The sequence below is a fragment of the Malaya genurostris genome, chromosome 1 (genome assembly GCF_030247185.1).
Source record: "Malaya genurostris strain Urasoe2022 chromosome 1, Malgen_1.1, whole genome shotgun sequence".
Lineage (NCBI taxonomy): Eukaryota > Metazoa > Arthropoda > Insecta > Diptera > Culicidae > Malaya > Malaya genurostris.
The window spans coordinates 49,318,003-49,336,513 of NC_080570.1; the positions used below are offsets into that span (position 1 = coordinate 49,318,003).

Genomic DNA, 18,511 nt, shown 5'->3' on the forward strand with positions numbered 1-18,511 from the left:
AGTTCCGTGACGGTTCAGTGAAAGTGCCCTCAGAGCGCCTTCAGTGCTCTTTTTTTGTAAGAACCCTTCCGTTCCGTTTCCGTGCTGTTTCCGTTCCGGCAAAGCAAATGCAGTGACATACCGACTTCAGTGAAAATAAAAAATATCGGTGACGACGAATTTGAGTTTGCCGGACGGACGCTACACTGACAGCGAGCTGCACGGAAACGTCACGGTGCCGGATAGGTGTGAATGCGCGCATAGAAAACGAATGAAATAATATTAGTATTCGTGCACGGTGTCGTGCCGGCACTGAACCGGATCGGATGTGTGTGAATAGTCCTTTACTCTTCGCAAAACTTGCAAGGTAAAACCACAAGCTTTAGATTTATATGGCAAATTTTGGATAAATTGCAGTAATGGCTCCGTATTAATCAAAAGTGAAAGTAAACAAAAAGAGGCTCTCATTTGCAGTTAGACCGACGACACGACCAGGCACTCCGAAGAAAAATCAGCATTAAAACTGTTCGCTAACGATTCACCGCCAGTTACCACAAATCTAGCGACCCCTTGTAAATGATAAAAATAATCTTCTCGAGCAACACTGTTTAAGTTGCTATGTACTGGTTACCAAGGAACCCCAAAACAAATAAACATGTTTTGAAAGCGGTGGAATATTAGTGTTAAACTTTGTCCAAATTAAGCAGAAATGCATTTTCGGAATTTAATCGAAACTATGGATAAAACCAACGAACGAGGACAATTATCTACTTCCAGCGATTCATCCGTACACTTCCACTGCTAGCTTTTCTGGGCAGTAGGATTCGGTGTAATATGCCGGTGTCAAAATTGTTTTGTGTCGGTTGATTGCGCAGCAGTGGAAACAGTATTTCTCCTTGTTGGCCACTATTCGAGGATTACTAGTGGAATTCCACAAAGAAATCATTTTACCGTACGTTATGCAGGTACCGCAAAGCACAAGCCTCGCTCAGCTCGTTGTCGGTCATTTCCATGTCTTCTTTCTCACACAACGGTTTCAAGTCAAGACCTGAATTTTGAACTTGGCTTTATAAAAGACATAACTCATACTCCTAAATTTTTACATTCCGCTCGAGTCAGATAAACCCATTAAAATGTTCCGTGATATAATAACCGATCTGAAATTTATTTTGTTTACATTCATCTTGCCTTCGATATGCAGTAACCAAGGTTATGGTGACTGTTATTCAAAATCAATAAATATATCAACTTGTGCTGCCAGTTTAAAAAAATTCACTAACGTTTCGATTTGACATTTCCAGTTACTGAGGGGTAGTTAAATTTACGATACAGTTTTGATAGACGAGTGGCAGGTCGTGTCGTCGGTTAGACCCTTTTGTCGTGGGACTATCGAAATCGTTTTGACAGAACCAGTGAACCAAAATTCTCGGTAAATTTTCACAAGGGCGTATAAGCAAGTGACAGTTTCTCTTTGTTTACTTTCTCTTCTATTAATTACCAAGCGGTTTCCACGTTTATCACTCAACTCTTTTCATGAAATGATACCCGAAACTTTCGACTTTCAAACAGAATAGTGATATCAAAGAAAATCTTTTTAATCAAATCACAATAATCGAAAGAGAGAGTGATTAAAGAGAAACTGTCACTTGCTTATACGCCCTAATGAAAAATCAACCGAGAATTCAGCTGTTTTTCAAAGATGGGCGAATCTTACAAAAGTAAACAAATCGAGTTTCTCTCACCTACCAATAAAAGCTTCAAAATCCTACAATTTTGCCTAAAAATTCGGATTCTACAAAAATCTCAATCTTTGTAATACAAAGAACTATAAAGGGCGAAACTGTCATTCCATTTGTTTACGTAAGTTTCGCCCTCCGTGTTCCATGACAACAAACGGGGCGATACTTCAATTGCTAGTAAGGAAGGGCGAAACCTTTTTTTTTTCTTTATTTCAGATGGTTTCCGAGCCTTTTACCTTTTTTTTGTCGTAGTCGCGAAATCCAGCCAATTTCATGAAAAATGCGCAAGGGCGTATCTTTATAATTCACACAGAAAGCATAAAAGTAAACAAATCGAAAAAGGGCGAAACTCTTTTATGTTGATTTATTCAGTGGATATAGATAGAAAGTGGTAAAATTTGCATCACTTTTGAAGATAAACTAACAATTCATCGACAAATCATAAATTGATCTGAGAATATACGATAATTTCTGAATACGATGTGAAACCAAAATCGAAACATTCATCGATGTTTTTCTCCATTTGCTGTCAATGTTAGATTCGCCGTTCTTTAAAAAAACAGCTGAATTTTTGTAACACTCCGAGATGCCATTTATACAGATTTATTTTTAAATACGCATACAGATTTCATCCAAAATACAGATTTTTTAAATTCAATACAAATTTATACAGATTTCACAAAACGTAAGAATGAAAATAATAAGCTTTTTCGTCTGAGCTATCTATTAATATTTGATTGTAGTGATGAAATAAAAATTTATTAATCAACAGACAAATTACAAATTGAAATAGAAATCTGTTAGGCAGATATTTCATGATCAATACTGAAATACATGCATATTATAATTTGACTGATATTCGAAGAAGTCATAGCATCATGATGTAGAACCACAGATTTATCAATCCTTTTTACTACAAAGAATCACATCACAGATTTTTCACTTTAAAAAAATCACCGAGTTTTGAGATTGTTCCTGAAAACTGACTGATTCTGTATGGTAACCAGACTTTTCATTTTTCAAACACAAGTTTCTATTTGGCAGCTCTGCTAATAAGCAAGGAAATACAAACAAAACATAAACAATCACTGCAATGGAACCGATTTATTGGACGAAAAGCGAACGTTTCTTGTAAATTAAATTAAATCACACGAAGGTGAGTCAATTATCATGTTCTGTCGTAGTTGCTGACATTGATCCTTGTAGCTTAGGTATCTAAAACATATATTTTGTATTACAGTAGAATGGAATTTTGCCTTGCACGAGATGGTATACTTAAAACGGAAGGACCAGAAAATAATCCTGTATCATTTTCCTTAACTTCTGCTCCACCAATCGATTTCGCGATTCAAGGCGTAGATCAGATTTGTGATGAGGAATTCACACAGAGAAGTGATCCTCATAAAAACGTCTTAGTACATAATGGGAAACAGGTGTATAGTTGCGAGATTTGCGGAGATCAATTTTCATTGAAGAACGCCCTAAATAAGCACACGATCGTTCATATTAAACACCAACAATTAGAGTGTAATGTCTGTGGCAAAGAATTTCGGTCTAATCAGCGATTGAAGGACCACACAAATTTACACACAGGAGAGCGTCCGTACAAGTGCGCTAAATGCGAAAAAAATTTTTCGTCTAAAATAATTCTTGTTCAACACATGCACATTCACACAAGCCAGCGTTCGTACAAATGCATTGTATGCGGAAAAGAATTTACCATTAAGGCTTATCTAACTAAACATATGTCGATTCACCAGAGTGAGTACAGGTATAAGTGCGACGTGTGTGGCAAAGGCTTTAATCATGGTACTAGCCTCACGAAACACAAACGCATACATACGAACGAGAAGTTCAAATGTACCATATGCGAGAAAGATTTTACCACTAAGTACTATCTCAGCAGACACATAAATATTCATGTGGATGACTACGATCACAAGTGTGAAGTGTGCGGCAAAGGATTCATCGCCAAATCGCTTTTGAAAGACCACGAACATAGTCACACAGGTGAACAGCCTTACAAATGCACTGTATGTGGAAAAGACTTTCATGGTAAAATAAATCTTGCATTACACATGCATCTTCACACAAGTGAACGACCGTACAAATGCACCGTGTGTGGAAAAGATTTCACCATTATGGCTTACCTATCGAAACACATGCTTATTCACACGGATGATTATAGGCATGAGTGTGAAGTGTGTGGCAAAGGATTTGTGACCAGATCACTCCTGAAAGACCACGAACGCTGCCATACAGGAGAGCGACCGTACAAATGCACTGTATGTGGAAAAGATTTCGCGATTCAGTCTTACCTATCCAGACACATGTTTATTCACGAAAGTGACTACAGGTACAAGTGTGAAGTGTGTGGTAAAGGCATTAATGATGGTTCAAGCTTCGCAAAACACAAACGTCTTCATACGAACGAGAAACACAAATGCACCATATGCGGAAAAGATTTTACCACCAAAAGTTACCTAAGCGAACACATGCTTAGCCACACGGGTAATTACAAGCATAAATGTGACGTGTGTGGCAAAGGATTCACAAAAAGAATATTGCTGAAAGATCACAAACACAGTCATACAGGTCTGCGACCGTACAAATGCAATGTGTGCGACAAAGATTTTTCCGGTAAAATAAATCTTGCTCTACACATGCGCTTTCACGCAAGCGAGCGACCTTACAAATGCGCCGTTTGTGGGAAAGGTTTTGTCATTAAGTCTTTCCTATCCAGACATATGTCTATTCATGAAAGTGGCTACAAACATAAGTGTGAGGTATGTGGCCAAGAATTCGAAACTAGCTTACTTTTGAAAGACCATGACCACAATGTAATCGGCATTACAAACGCAATGTTACCTAGTGTATGAATAATCGAGGCGCACATAAGAGCACTTTATATGTTAAAAAAAATTTAAAACGACACATGGTCTGACTGGACACATGCACCGTGCATAAGTGCGATGTGTGTTAAAAAAGCTTTTATCACCGTTCTATATGGGAAAAAGGCCTGTGCACAGAAAAAAAATTAAAGCCGCATTTTCGCAGTCATACAACTTTCTCGATCAGTTCGGTTTTACATCTCCTTCAAGTCAGTCGATAAAACAAAACCGCTTACGTTGGAAACAGAAGAAACCAAGTACAGTATTGTGTAGTGAACAATAGACCTCGAAAATGAGTGAACCAAATGAACAAAAGCTACCGCCGACACGAAAGAATACAATTGTTGTTGACTTTAGGCAGTGCCAAATTCGACCTTCGATACGAGAACTTGAAGGTTTGCTTAAGGAGCAAATGCAGCTGGACATTAAACGTGTGCATTTACTTCAATGCAATAAGACGAATAATGTTGTTTACATCCAGTTTTATAAAGAGTTGGATGCAATTCAATTCGCAAAAGACAATAACAATGTGCACTATGTGGAACACGAGAACATTAGGTACAACATTCCAGTATATATGGATGATAGTGCTATAGAAGTGCGTGTGCATGATCTTCACTCGAGCGTCACCGATTATTATATTCGCAAAACTATGTCCCAATACGGAGAGATTCTCTCTATCGAAAAAGAAAAGTGAGATTTTTTTCCCCGGTATTCTAAATGGCGTACTTGTATTACGCATACACTTGAAGAAGCCTATACCTTCTTATGTGATTTTCGGTTAAGATACAAGAATTCCGTGCAAATCACTTAATACCTATGACAATCAGATGGCCACATGTCAGTATTGTCAAAAAGCTGTTCACTACGGTAAGCCATGTGATAAACTGGACAAGGAGACAACTACACCAAAGGACAACAGTGCTTCCGTCACACCAACCCAAAGCAATCCCAGTACACCTGTGACAGTCACCAACAACAGTGAAGCATCCACTTCAACGAAACCATCCAACGTATCCCCTCTAGAACAAAGTGCATTAACTGCAGTGAACAACTTACCATCCAACCAACCAGCAACAGCAAACAATGTACAACAAGGCTCATCTCCAGCAACTAGCAATGAAACCAACAACAATACCATCGATGTGGCAATGGATGACGAGACGAACCACGAACGAAGAGCCCCTCAACCTCGCAGGAGGGAAATGGAAGCTCCTCTCCATCTAGAAAAAGGGTGACAACGAGATCCAACTCAAAAAAAAATTTATTTAAAAAATCGGCTCAATCGGCCACGTAAAGCTTGTACGCATATAGGCATGAATAAAACTATCTTAAAAAAAAAAAAAAAACTTTCTCGATGATGCTGTGTTGAACTTACTCAAACAGACCTTATCGCGGAACGACAGCAGTACTAAATTGAATATTATTAATATTTTTTCAAAACGATATGTTTCTGTACCTACCAACATAATGGTGAAATAAAATTAAAATAAACTTTAAAATGTTTTTAATTATCATTAGTTAAATTTGCAACATACATATACTTTTATGCTGCAAAAATATCAATAGATTTCTACATTCTAAAACTTTTCTGACTTTTTTTGTAACTACACTGAAACGAAGATCATGGTAATCGTTACTATTTTGGAGGGTTAAGTTAACAAGAGTATACCAATGAATTTTGGCAGACGATATAACATGTTTATCTCGAGAATAATTATTGTCACTTCTACCATGCCCATCGAGGCACATGCACATGGTAAATTTCGTTATATCATAATACAATGATGGTAAATTTTACCACGCCTTCTCTTCTATCTTATGGTTGCAATCACTATGCGCATGGTGACATTCACTTATTTCAACTGTCTGGAACTACTATCGACTTCTACACTGAAAGAAAGATAATAGTAGAATGTACCATTTTGAGGGTGAAATTAAAAACAATGCACCATATAAATCTTGCTGAACATACATTTTGATTAATTTGAAATCAATTTATCGTATATTTTACCATTTCTATGTTCTGGTATATTCAAGTAGAATATCTGTTTATATAGTACGATATACTATGCTTATTTGAAGGTACATCTAGTATTTTTAACAATAAATTTCAATAGTATGTTTAACCATTTTACTGTTCTAGTAATATTATCGGTGATAATAGTAACATATACCATATCGAAGTTAAAATAGATATAGTTATTTTTACTGCAAATAATTATTCATCCAAATAAAATTTACTGTATATGGTAATACATCATGGTTGAAAGCACTATGTGTAGTAAAACGCTATGGCATGTATTTAGTCAATTGCAATATTTATTCGAAAAATTATAATACAGTTTTTTCGCGGTATGCTGCATAGTCCGTAGAATTCGACATTCTACTGTCACAAACTGTTATAATTTTTATGCCTATGTTTAGTTCATGATATATTTATTAATTTGATTAAATTGATACATATTATTAAAACAGTACATTAATAATGTATCACAGATTGTAACTTTAAAATTTAATTATAATGTTAATATATTACAAACGAATTGATTGTGTATAGCAACGCCCAAATGCATCAATGGGTCAAATGGTCCGATACCAGTAAAACAAATCCGCAACAGCGTTCAGTGATGGTGAAATGTTTACAATTGGTGTTCAAGTGTAAGATCAACCAAAACATCGATCAGTTACTTGAATGCGCAAGATGGACCAAATTCGTTGATGTCTTTAGCCTTAATGAATCCAGCCACAAAAATATTACATAATTTTGCAAAAAAATGAGCAGGAATGATTGGAAACGTATAGTATAATCCACACACTTTATGAGTTCCCGAGTGGGCGCCGATTGCATCATTCAATTCTGCTTCGTCTGAGAATAAAAAGTATGGAACAACAATCTTATCTTTGAATTCTTGTTTGATATCGCACCACAGACTTCCGTTCACAAAATTTTTGATATTATTATCGTGTTCTAGTAACTGCATGTTATGAATCGATTCATGAAAGACGTTACCGTTTTCGAAAAACTTTCGAATTTGATATTTTATAGGCATAAGATAGCCTCTAGAAATTACATTTTCATTTTGATCCTTAAATTCTATTGTCTGCGGATTTTCAATCAGATTAAGATTTTTCAGTTCATTATCAAATTTATGTTCTGTTGCCACGAATTGAAAAGAGATATAAATTTCCTGTAATAGTTCTTCATAAATGTTTTCTTTCGGAATGTAACTCACTTTTGTAAGCGCGTCGCAAATGGGTCTAACAATCTGTGCTGATATATTTTTTTGAAGTTCAACTACGTCTTTTCTGGCAAAGTTTTTTTTACTATAAAGTGTTAGAGTAAAATTTAAAAAGCTTTCTCTGCACACTTAAAACCATTTCTTGAGCTCGGCATAATAAAATGCCGAAACTGATCAGCAACACGTAAATTTGCTGATTGCTCAGTAATCAATACGCATGTTTCTGAGCTTCGTTAAATGCTTTCACTGATATTTCGGTAAAATGCTTCACTTTGCCGAAATTTGGCATAATTGCTTGCTGAATTTATCAGTAAACAACAGATATGCCGACATCAGCAGAGACGTTTGCCGAGATTTCGGAATATGCGCTAGCTGTTGCCGAGATTCAGCACGACAGCTGTCATTTATTGCCGCGTTACATTTTCGCTTCGCATTGTGCGATTATTTTCTAATGAAATTCTCGAGTGAAAAAATGGATAATCTTCGAAGAAGCGTGGAACCACTTGCAAGTAAAAATATTGAATAAATATAGTGACATGTTTCGCTTTATAAAAAGCGTCTTTATCAGAGCACTCGCGATTATAAGGGAAAAACACCCAACACGGGTCTCAAAGCGTCCTCGAGACAAAACTTTGGGGGATATGCGAAAAAATAACCCAATGCATGGAATAATTCAATAGATCAAGGTAAGTTTATTTGAACAATACCGTATATGCATCATTAAATATTGAACATTTTTGTAAGCCAAAAATCAATATATATTTTTATTTTCATATTTCCAGCTCGACTCAAGGTGGCCGCATCTGGAAACGCCGCTTTTTATTTATGCTACATGTTTTCAGGTAGGCTTTAAGCACTATTGGCAACAAATTTGTAAGCCTCCTTTAAGTGTTAATAAAATGAATTTTTTATCCTGAATGGCGTGTTTATAATGTTGAGAAAATACAAACAAAATTATTTGACTAGATTTTTAATTACTGATGATTCGGTAATTTATTTTTTCCATTTTTTCGTTTTATTGGATTGCCGAATATTCAGTGAACGTTTCACTGAGCAAACAGTAAATCTTATGCTGACGATTTCGGCAATATTTGACGTTTGTCAAATTTTAGGATACCGAGACGCTCAGTAATTTTATTTTTGCCGAGATGATTGCTGATTACTCGGCTGTGCGAATCTCGGCATTTTTTTGCCGAGACTCAGCTAAAAAATTTAAGTGTGTGAGTTTATTTATTATATCGATTATATCACTTTCAACCAAACTATTATCATTTTCCGAGTCAGTGATGTTATCTACGGACTTACGAGGTTCTTTGCATTGGTAATTATCTGGTGCTGCGAGTATATTGTTTAAATGAATATAACTGGCACTGTCTTCAATAGATTTTTCTTTCAATATTTGTGGTTCAAAAAGAATTGAATGGGCATTCACAACGTGACGTTTGAAACGATGCTTGTCTTGGAAAGCCATTTTCGGAACGCAGTTAGTACATTAGTATTTTAAATTAATTGGAGTTCCATGGAATACAGTTAAATGATGCATTAATATTGGTAACGAACATATCGTGTCTTTACAAATGAAGCAATTCATTTTTGACGCGCTTTCAGAAATGCTAACAATTGCAACAATTGACTATTTTTCGATTTTCGGCTTGAGTTGATATCGTAAAAGAATTGGCATATAAAACACCAGAATAGTTCGCAGCTCTCAGGAAATTCGAAATCTAACACGAATTACAATTTGACGACGACATCCAAACAGCGTAGGAAAGTTGGTAACTTATATTCTAGGAATTGAGTCACCACGTAAAATGAGTCCAGTCTCTGTGTATGTCCAATAGCATAGATGCGAGGAGATAACTGTATGTTAGCAGATTCGTGTTCTTTTAGAAGTGAAATCAATGCTTCTCGATATTCTTCGTACGTGTCAATGATACAACAGACGTCGCTTTGTGCTAGTACTATTGTTGGCAATTTCCTGGCTGATGTTCTTGAGGGCTTAACGATTGCGTGGAAAATGGTACATAATATGTAATCACGAGTATCTGAAAATAAAATTTTCATAATTGTTCTCGAATAAGAAAAAATGTTACCTTGTGAAATCAATATGTATGACTCGGATAGTGTATCTAACAGCTGGATTGAATAATGATCTTTAATGTTACTTATTCGTGCGTAATCGATGAAATCAACAGCGAATCTCTCCCAACAGTCAAAAACTGTCTCCAATCGCTCAGAGGTATTATATAGATGATTGAAATCCGTGTCAATCTGAATTTCAAAAAACCTTTTCACTTCACATTTCATACTTTGTCTAGGACGAATACTTACCAGCAAGTATCCATTTTCATCTGTTATTCTTGGCCAATCGGTCAATATAGTGCGCTTGTCACTGTTTTTATCCTACTGAATGTTACGAAAACGCAGCAAAAACGATTCCGCCCAGTGTTGGCGAATGCGCTCTTCTGGTGCAATGTTATTGCGTAACCAGTTTTTAACAGTTGACAATCTTTCAATCTCTGAGAGAAAAGAAAATTTCATGTTAAATGCTAAGAAAGTATTATATAATGAAATCAAATGTTACCTTTGTCAGGTAGTTCTAGAGCAGAAGACTTGACATTGCTGATATGATCAGCTACTTTGTCTCGAATGCGCTTGCCGAGGTCTTTTTTACTACGATTATTAAACCGGTCATACAATAAGCCGGATGGGTGCTTTTTATTGGCCGAAATATCCCTCGGATTATAGTAGGTTTCCTGAAATGAAATATACACAATGTATTATCATAATCGCTATAGTAAAATCGGTGTAGCATTACTGCAATTTCCGGAGGAAAACGTAAAGAAATTAATTTAGCGAATTTCGCCATCTCCGGTAGTGTGAAATGCAGTTGATTGGCTATATAATAGAATATATTCAAATATTCTAGTGTGATACCATAGCCTATAAAGTTATATCATTCTCAGCATCATTAAAATTACTCTGAAGAGAAATTATATAACAGTCGTGATTCACTCACCTACTAGAATAGCATATATAGCGGGGCTTAGCATCCAAGAATCAATCATATCACGGAGCTCCGGAATTTCGTCAGCATCTAGTGTAAAATTGTTTAACTTTCGGATAATGTTTTTTATTAATTTTTTTTTAGAAATACTAATACCTGAGATGAAACCTTCATCAGCAATGATATCGTCAATAATTATTTCAACTTTCTCACTATCCATTTCACGAGAAACACGATTGAATAAAACCAAATTCAAACCACACGCGAAGATGGCGACTAATGAAAAATTGTTTTATTTTTTTGCAAAGCAGAAACAGTTTTATGGTTATTGCCACTGCAACACGATGTTCAAAAATACTACACTTGTGGTAAACTTAAGAACCAAGAATTGTTATTTTAAAATTGTAATTATTATGATTACAATTTAACCATAATTATGGTAAAACTTAGAATAAGGCTAGTTTTATGTAGTAGAATTAACAGAAATATTCTTGTTGTTTTAATTAGACACTGGATTTAGATTAAATGTAGACTATACTAAAATCGACTATGCATATCGAAAGGTATTCATAGTATTTTCAAATATTGTTTTGTTTAATCGAAGAAAAATTTTGTAAAATTTACTATTCATCAGAATAGTAACTTGGAGAAGAGCTTTGTTAACGTATCTACCAGAAAATTATTTTCAGTGTACCATAATATAGTACAGTACAGAACATTTAATAGTACTTGAAAATGAACCTTATTCTGTTTAATTTTTATATCAAAACACTAGATTTCGTTATTACTCATTTTAAATATATTTCAGGGTTTACATAAAAAACTTTTTGAGTCTTATATAATTCCTACTATTAATGGTATATAAATGAATTAGTGGTCCATCGAACACATTGATTCTTTTTAAACAAAACTTAACACAAGGTTCAGAAACTTCAAAAGATGCGAAATGATCAGAGTACTTAAAACTTGCCATTGCTGCCCAGCGACATAAAGCACTTTATCGGCTATCAATATACACGCAGAAAAAAAAATTGTAAAAATAATAAAATTTGAGTTTCACCCAACGAATATTTTTGTTGAAATAGTGACAAAAGAAAATCTGGTTTGATATTGCAAATATGCTACTTGAAACTACAAAACATGATAGTTTATTTTTCTCGGTGGATTAGTTTGTTTCAACCAATAGTTTGATAAAAACAACAAATATTTTACTTGTGCGTTCCTGTCAATTTCGTAACAAACAGTTTCACAGTAAATTCAATTTGAAAAAATAGTTTAAAATGAAACGAACTCTAGTAAAAGTCAATAATTGTAACGCTTTAGATTCACAAAACCTTTTAGTTGAAATAAATTTCCTTGAAATTAGTTATTTCAACTAACGCTTTTGATTGTTGAAACCATAGATTTTTGTTTGATTTTAGGAATAAAATGATTTCTTTCAAACTAATTTACAAAGTAATTTTTGGTACTACTTTTATTTGTTTTCAATTTATATATACAATTATTTTAAATTTTGCAATTTTTCAAAACTTTTAGCCGTTTTGTCGCTAGACGATCGAATTATTTACATACCATAATCAAGCCCTGGTTTTATTTTAATTTTTATAGTATCCAACGATTCGGTGCTCCATCAGTCAAAATAGAGATCCTGTATGAAATATTTTTTGCAAAGAAAATGTGTTATGTAATATTGTGCAATTTGTAAAATATTCCCAATTATCGATACATACGCTTGAATTATTGATAATCCCCTAGGAAATTAAAGAAGTAGATAAACATTACTTATAAAACTTGTAAAAAATTTTATCCGCGGGAGATAAAAAAATGCCCTGGATTATTCACGTGGGAAAAAATGCTCTTGTTTATTAGAAATAAAGCTGTTACGGTTCATTTGAACCGTTAACTTAGTTATATCAGTACACAAATAAGATCATAGATAAATTGAACCTATTTCTTTCTTGAAATAAAGATACAGCAGGATTGAGTCAACATGGATATTTCGTTAACGTCAATTCAACTTTGGTTGACTAACTGTTTTGATATTTTAAACATGCTCCATTTCTCTGCGTGTATCTTTAATTTTGTATAACCAGACCCTGTCAGCTTGGAGCGACATCAATCTTCAGTTCAGCAACGCCATCGCACGGCATCACATTCAACATATCATGTCAATTGTATGGGTGTGCAGCCCTGCTATTTTGGCGCGCACGAATTTGACATTTCTCTCCCCTACTTCTATGTATGAGATTCGATGCGAACTCACCTGAGGGCGACATGCTCGCAAAAAAAGGATGTTGCCAATGATTTGTTCGAGAAATGTGAGAGCTGGATATCTTGTTAATATGATGTCTTTGGCATAACTCAATATTTTGCATATTCATCGATAATGTCAAAAAATAACCAACTTTATATTCAGTTCCTTTATACAATGCCGTTTTACATGCGTAAAAACATGATGTTAGTAGTTTATTTGTTAACTGCAAATACGGAAAATAGTGTAAATCAATTAGTTTTATTTTTATCTTGCTTTTACAAACTAGCGGATCGTGAAAAAAATTAGCGTTTATGGCATTGTTCGAAAAAATGAAATTTGCTTTTTTACAAAGCGTTAAACAAATGTTTCGTCTAGATGTTATGTTTCTACAATACCGTTTAAAAATTAAATGAAATGCTTCGAATCGGAAGCTTCATGTATAACGAGGTGGTCCCGTTTTTCTTATTGTATCTGGGTAGTGCAATAAAATATGATATTTAGGTTTTAATTTTTTATCGAATAGTTTCTTATAGAGTGTGTGGTGATAAGATATTTGTTCTTTCAATGTGTGTAATAATTCTTCATTAAACCTAGGCAATAAAATTAAATCTATGAGTTCAATCAGCGACAAAATGAATTCCCACACATTATCATTTTCTGGAAACAAGTCACCGAAAATTAAAGGAAAATATTGAATGAAGAGTAACATTTCCCTTGATGTCATTTTAAAGATGGTTGATTTAATCTGCTCTTTTGTTATTTTTCTAAACGTATTACGATTTTCTGTTTCTCCATATTTAAACATTTGAATCCTATAATTAATACATTGAAGTGAAATACTCAATTTTTTTATCATGTAGTTTAAAACAAGCGAACAATCATAATTGCATATTCCATGAGAATATAAATCATGCATCGGATCGACTATTGCAGTTTCAGCGACGTGAAAATGCTTCAACTTATTAAAACCCGATTCTTCTTTGATACCTGTCTCTTTATAACACCTGGTTAAATCTTCACAATAGTTCTTTTTATTCCGATTCAAATTAGAGTTCAGTTGTGTCATTACTTGGCATTCATATTTGTTTGTCTTACAGAATCTACAATAGTATAAAGAGCTGAAGGATGCCGTATACCCCATCAAAGTATTCATTCCTAAATTGTCTCCAAGAATTCCTGCTAGTACAAAATAAACGGTAACAGATTCTCCAGAAATTACCAGCTTCAAACCATTACTTTCCAAATCATATAAAATGTCTATCAATTCCTTCATTGTATCAGAAGGACCGTAATCCATTATGTCCTTCGATTTTACAAATGATGCAACAAAAATATTATCTAAGCGTGATAAGAAATGAGACGGAATACAAGGAAAGTTATAGTGAAACCCACATATTTTATGGGTTCCCGAATGGGCACCAATTGCATCATTCATCTCTACTTCATCCGAAAACAAGAAATATGGCATGACTGTCTTTACAAATTCCGCTTTAACCGCTTGCCATATTTGTCCGTTTATAACATTAGTGATTTCATTTTCTTCCTCTATATTTCGCATATTTTCAATCGTTTTTGCGAAAACCTGTTCCGTCTCAAAAAATATTTTAATTTGTTGTTTTATAGGCATTAGGCAACTCTTAGAAACAGCATTGCCGTTTTCATCGTCATAAGATACCGTTTTTGGAGTTTCTTTCTGATTCAAATTTTGAAGTTGTTTGTTCATTTTATGTTCTGTAGAAATGAATTGAAAAGGGTCACTTAAATCTTTTAACAGTTCTTTATAGCTACGCTCTTCAGGTATCTGCACTAAAATTTTGATGGTGTCGCAAATCGGTTTGAGTATATCTTGTGAGATACTTTCCTGCAGCTCAAGAACATCTTTTCTTGACAGATTTTTTTTGCTATATAGATTAAGAGTGAAATTAAAAACAGCTTCTCTCAAATTCTGTCTTAAATCTAAAATTTTCTCTTCACTAACTTTCTCTATATTTCTCTCTCTATCATTCGATGTGGTACAAGACTGCATGTTATTTAACATTTCTACGAGTTCTTCAGGATCTACGCATACATTTCCGTTAACTTTTTTATCGCAGTTCGAAGTACTTCCTTCTCCAACTGTATCAAAAACTTCACCATGCTGTGACCGTACATGGCGTTTGAAACGATATATATTTTGGAACATTGTTGTCGGCACACATACCGTACAATTATATTTGAAAACTGATGGTGTTCCATGAGCTAAAGTTAAGTGATCGATAAGGCTTTGCAAATTGTTATGCGATTCCTTACACAGTTGACAGTTCATTTTTCCGTTGATTCAAATATGCTAACAGTTGAAGCAAGTTGTTGTTTTTTGATTTTCGAACGTACTTGATGTCGTAGAAATACCGGTTAACAAAACACCAAAAAAACTTCACAACTCTCCGGATATTCGAAATCCAAGGCGCAATTCAGTTTTACAATCACATCTATACAACGCAGGAAGGAAGGTAGCTGATACTCTAGTAAGCTTGTAACTACGTAGAACGATTCTAGCAATTCAGGTTTTCCAATTGCGTATATTCTTGGTGTGAACGGTATACTACGAGATTCAAACTCGTTCCTAAGCTCACTTATCGCTTTCGTGTATTCCTGCAGGGAGTCGCAAACCCAGCACACGTCGGTTTGCGCTTGAAGAATTGTTGGAAGTTTTTTGCTGGCAGATCTAACCGGTTTGATGATAGCGTGAAAAACTGTACATACGATGTAATCGCGAGTGTCTATAGGAAAACAAAGTTGAATATATACCTTCTACTTAGCAAAATTGAGGCAAATCTGGATCATTTAAATATGATGCAAGCATCCGGGAGCGATCATCTCTTATGTCATTCAGCAAAATGTACTTTCTAAAATCAACAGTAAACTGTTCCCAGTTATCAAACAGTTCGTTTGGTTCTCCCGATCGTTCATGAATCGAAACGAAATCTAAGTCTACCTGGAAATGAAATAATACGTAGGATAAATATATATAGTTAATATTAAGATCGTGGCAGTGCCAGTACAGAGCAGGAGCACAGATATTTTTCTATATGTTATGAATGCGTTAAGATTAGGATCAATACCATGTTGTACATAATAAACATATAGTATCCGTATTGGTAATGAAATATAGAACTACCTAATATAACTTACCAGCAAGTATTCGTTTTTGTCCATTAATCTGGGCCAATCTTTCCAGTGTTGAACAATTTGTTCATTTGGTTCGGAATTTTTTTATGATATGTTTACTTATTTATTTATTTACAATCAACAGACACAATTTGGTCCTAATGATAATTCCTAATAATATTCAGAAAATTTGTACGTATTCTGCTTCGTGACACATTAAAATCATACCCAGATGAAACGCGGTTGAACGATCTCTGTAAACCAATAATAGAACCGTTTGCGCCATAGTTGGTACGTCGTATAGGAAGTCGAAGAAAAGCACTGTTGCGGAGAGCTCTGGGTCGCACATTAATATTAATTTCGTTGAGCAAAACGGGACAGTCGATCCTACCGTTGAATATATCTGCTATTATCAAAGCGCGTGATAATTCTCGTCGCACTTGTAATGTGTCGAGACCCATTAATAACCCGCGACTTTCATAACTAGGTAGTTGATGAGGATCGGTCCACGGCAATCGACGAAGAGCGAAGCGAACGAATCTACGCTGTATTCCCTCAATTCTATGAGCACCGTTCAGGTAGCATGGGTTCCAAACTGCCGAGCAATATTCGAGAGTTGAACGAACAAGCGAGCAGTAAAGCGATTTTAGACAGTGTATGTCTGTGAAGTGCTTAGTTATTCTCATTAAGAATCCTAAGCTACGGGAAGCTTTAGCTACAATGTAACTGATGTGATGCTTGAATGTAAGTTGCTCATCGAGATGGACGCCAAGATCCTTAACGCTAGTAGATCTTCCAATCGAGGATCCATCCAGAAAGTATTCGACATGCAATGGCATTTTTCTCCTCGTGAACGTAAATTGTTTCGCAACCAGTTTTTGTGGGACATCAGTTTCTCGATATCTGATAAAAGATAATGCTATTAATGATTGAGATTAATTGCAAATGAGTGTCATACCATCGAATGGAAGTTCCAATGCTTTATTCCTTAGAGCTTGCAAACAAGTAATAACTGCACTTCTGGATTTGACCAACGCTTTCTTGTTGCGGTTGTGGAAACGATCGTAGATCAATCCGGATGGATTTTTCTTGTTTACCGTACTGTCTCGTGGATTATAATAGGTCTCCTAGATAAAAAATATAAACATATTCTTAGCATTCCCTAATTTTTGAGAATTTTTTATAGGTAAATACTGAAATCTCTAAAAGAAATCGTTCCGAGATCAGTTGAGCAAATCGTGCCATATCAGGAAGAGGAAAATACATGTTATTTGCGATGTAAAAGTCTACAATAGTATGAGCTAAAAACTTCCTGTGCTCTGAGTCCAGATTATTGTGCCCTTTATAGAATTGTGTTACTATTTTCCCTTTTTCGTTTCGTTGCAAAATATCATCCAATAAAGTGTACGTAACGTTTATTGGCAAAAGTTTATGCTTGTATGCTGCTGGTTCCGGCATCCAGTTTACTTGTGACGAATCCGTTTCATGACTAGGAATTTGATTAAATAGACAGCTTTCTTGCCATTCACTGAGTTTTTTACGTAGAGCATGTTTATGACCCGTCCATTTAGCTACCGAAAATACATCATTCAAAGCCTTTTCATCCAACAATTTTAGGTAGGCAACCTAAAACCAAAAATCTTTAAACACAATTTCCATTAACGCCAGAATGCAAATACCGATAAGGATTGCATATGTATCTGGTTTCAATTTCCAGTTATCAATAACGATCCCATATAGCTCTGGATCTTCATCATTGTCTAGTGAATCAAAAGTGAATTTTGCATAATTTTCTTGTGGATTGAAATTCGGAATATTGCTTTAGTTAATTCTCTATGTAAATTACTTACCGAATATGAATTGCGGATTGGATACGAGATCATCCACAACAATTTCAATTTTATTGTTCTTCATTCGATAATCACACTTTTTGGACACACGCGTACAAATACCATACACAAAATGACACGGAAGAAAATTAATTTTTCACAAAATGACGGATACTCAATACGCTTATGTAAAAATACCACGCTCATGGTAATTTCGAAATTTTATTCATGTTTAGGTAAAAAATATTGATAAAACCTTTTAACAATACCATGTTCATAGTAAAACTGTTACTATGTTATTGTTATGTCCACAAGAAAAACAAATTGGTATTGAACATGTAATGATTTAAATGCAACAAGAAATGTTTAATCAGAGTACATGGTTATTTGGAAAATCTTATGGTAGAGTAATTGTTATTCATG

At 34.8% G+C, this 18,511-nt stretch overlaps 1 protein-coding gene and 1 pseudogene across 1 annotated transcript; one reads left to right on the plus strand and one right to left on the minus strand.

Moving 5' to 3' along the window:
* The first annotated feature begins 2,773 nt into the window (after positions 1–2,773).
* On the plus strand, positions 2,774–4,609 carry LOC131439014 (zinc finger protein OZF-like). The gene is made up of 2 exons (XM_058609494.1): positions 2,774–2,874; positions 2,959–4,609. Exon 2 carries the CDS (start codon positions 2,963–2,965, stop codon positions 4,595–4,597), a length of 1,635 nt encoding a protein of 544 aa, XP_058465477.1. The 5' UTR covers positions 2,774–2,874; positions 2,959–2,962; the 3' UTR covers positions 4,598–4,609.
* A 3,042-nt stretch (positions 4,610–7,651) lies between these two features.
* LOC131425857 (uncharacterized) lies at positions 7,652–17,953 on the minus strand (annotated as a pseudogene).
* Between the last annotated feature and the right edge of the window lie 558 nt (positions 17,954–18,511).

What these genes read in the sequence shown, in the direction of transcription:
- LOC131439014 (XM_058609494.1), top strand. Translation starts at nt 2,963, where the DNA reads ATGGAATTTTGCCTTGCACGAGATGGTATACTTAAAACGGAAGGACCA.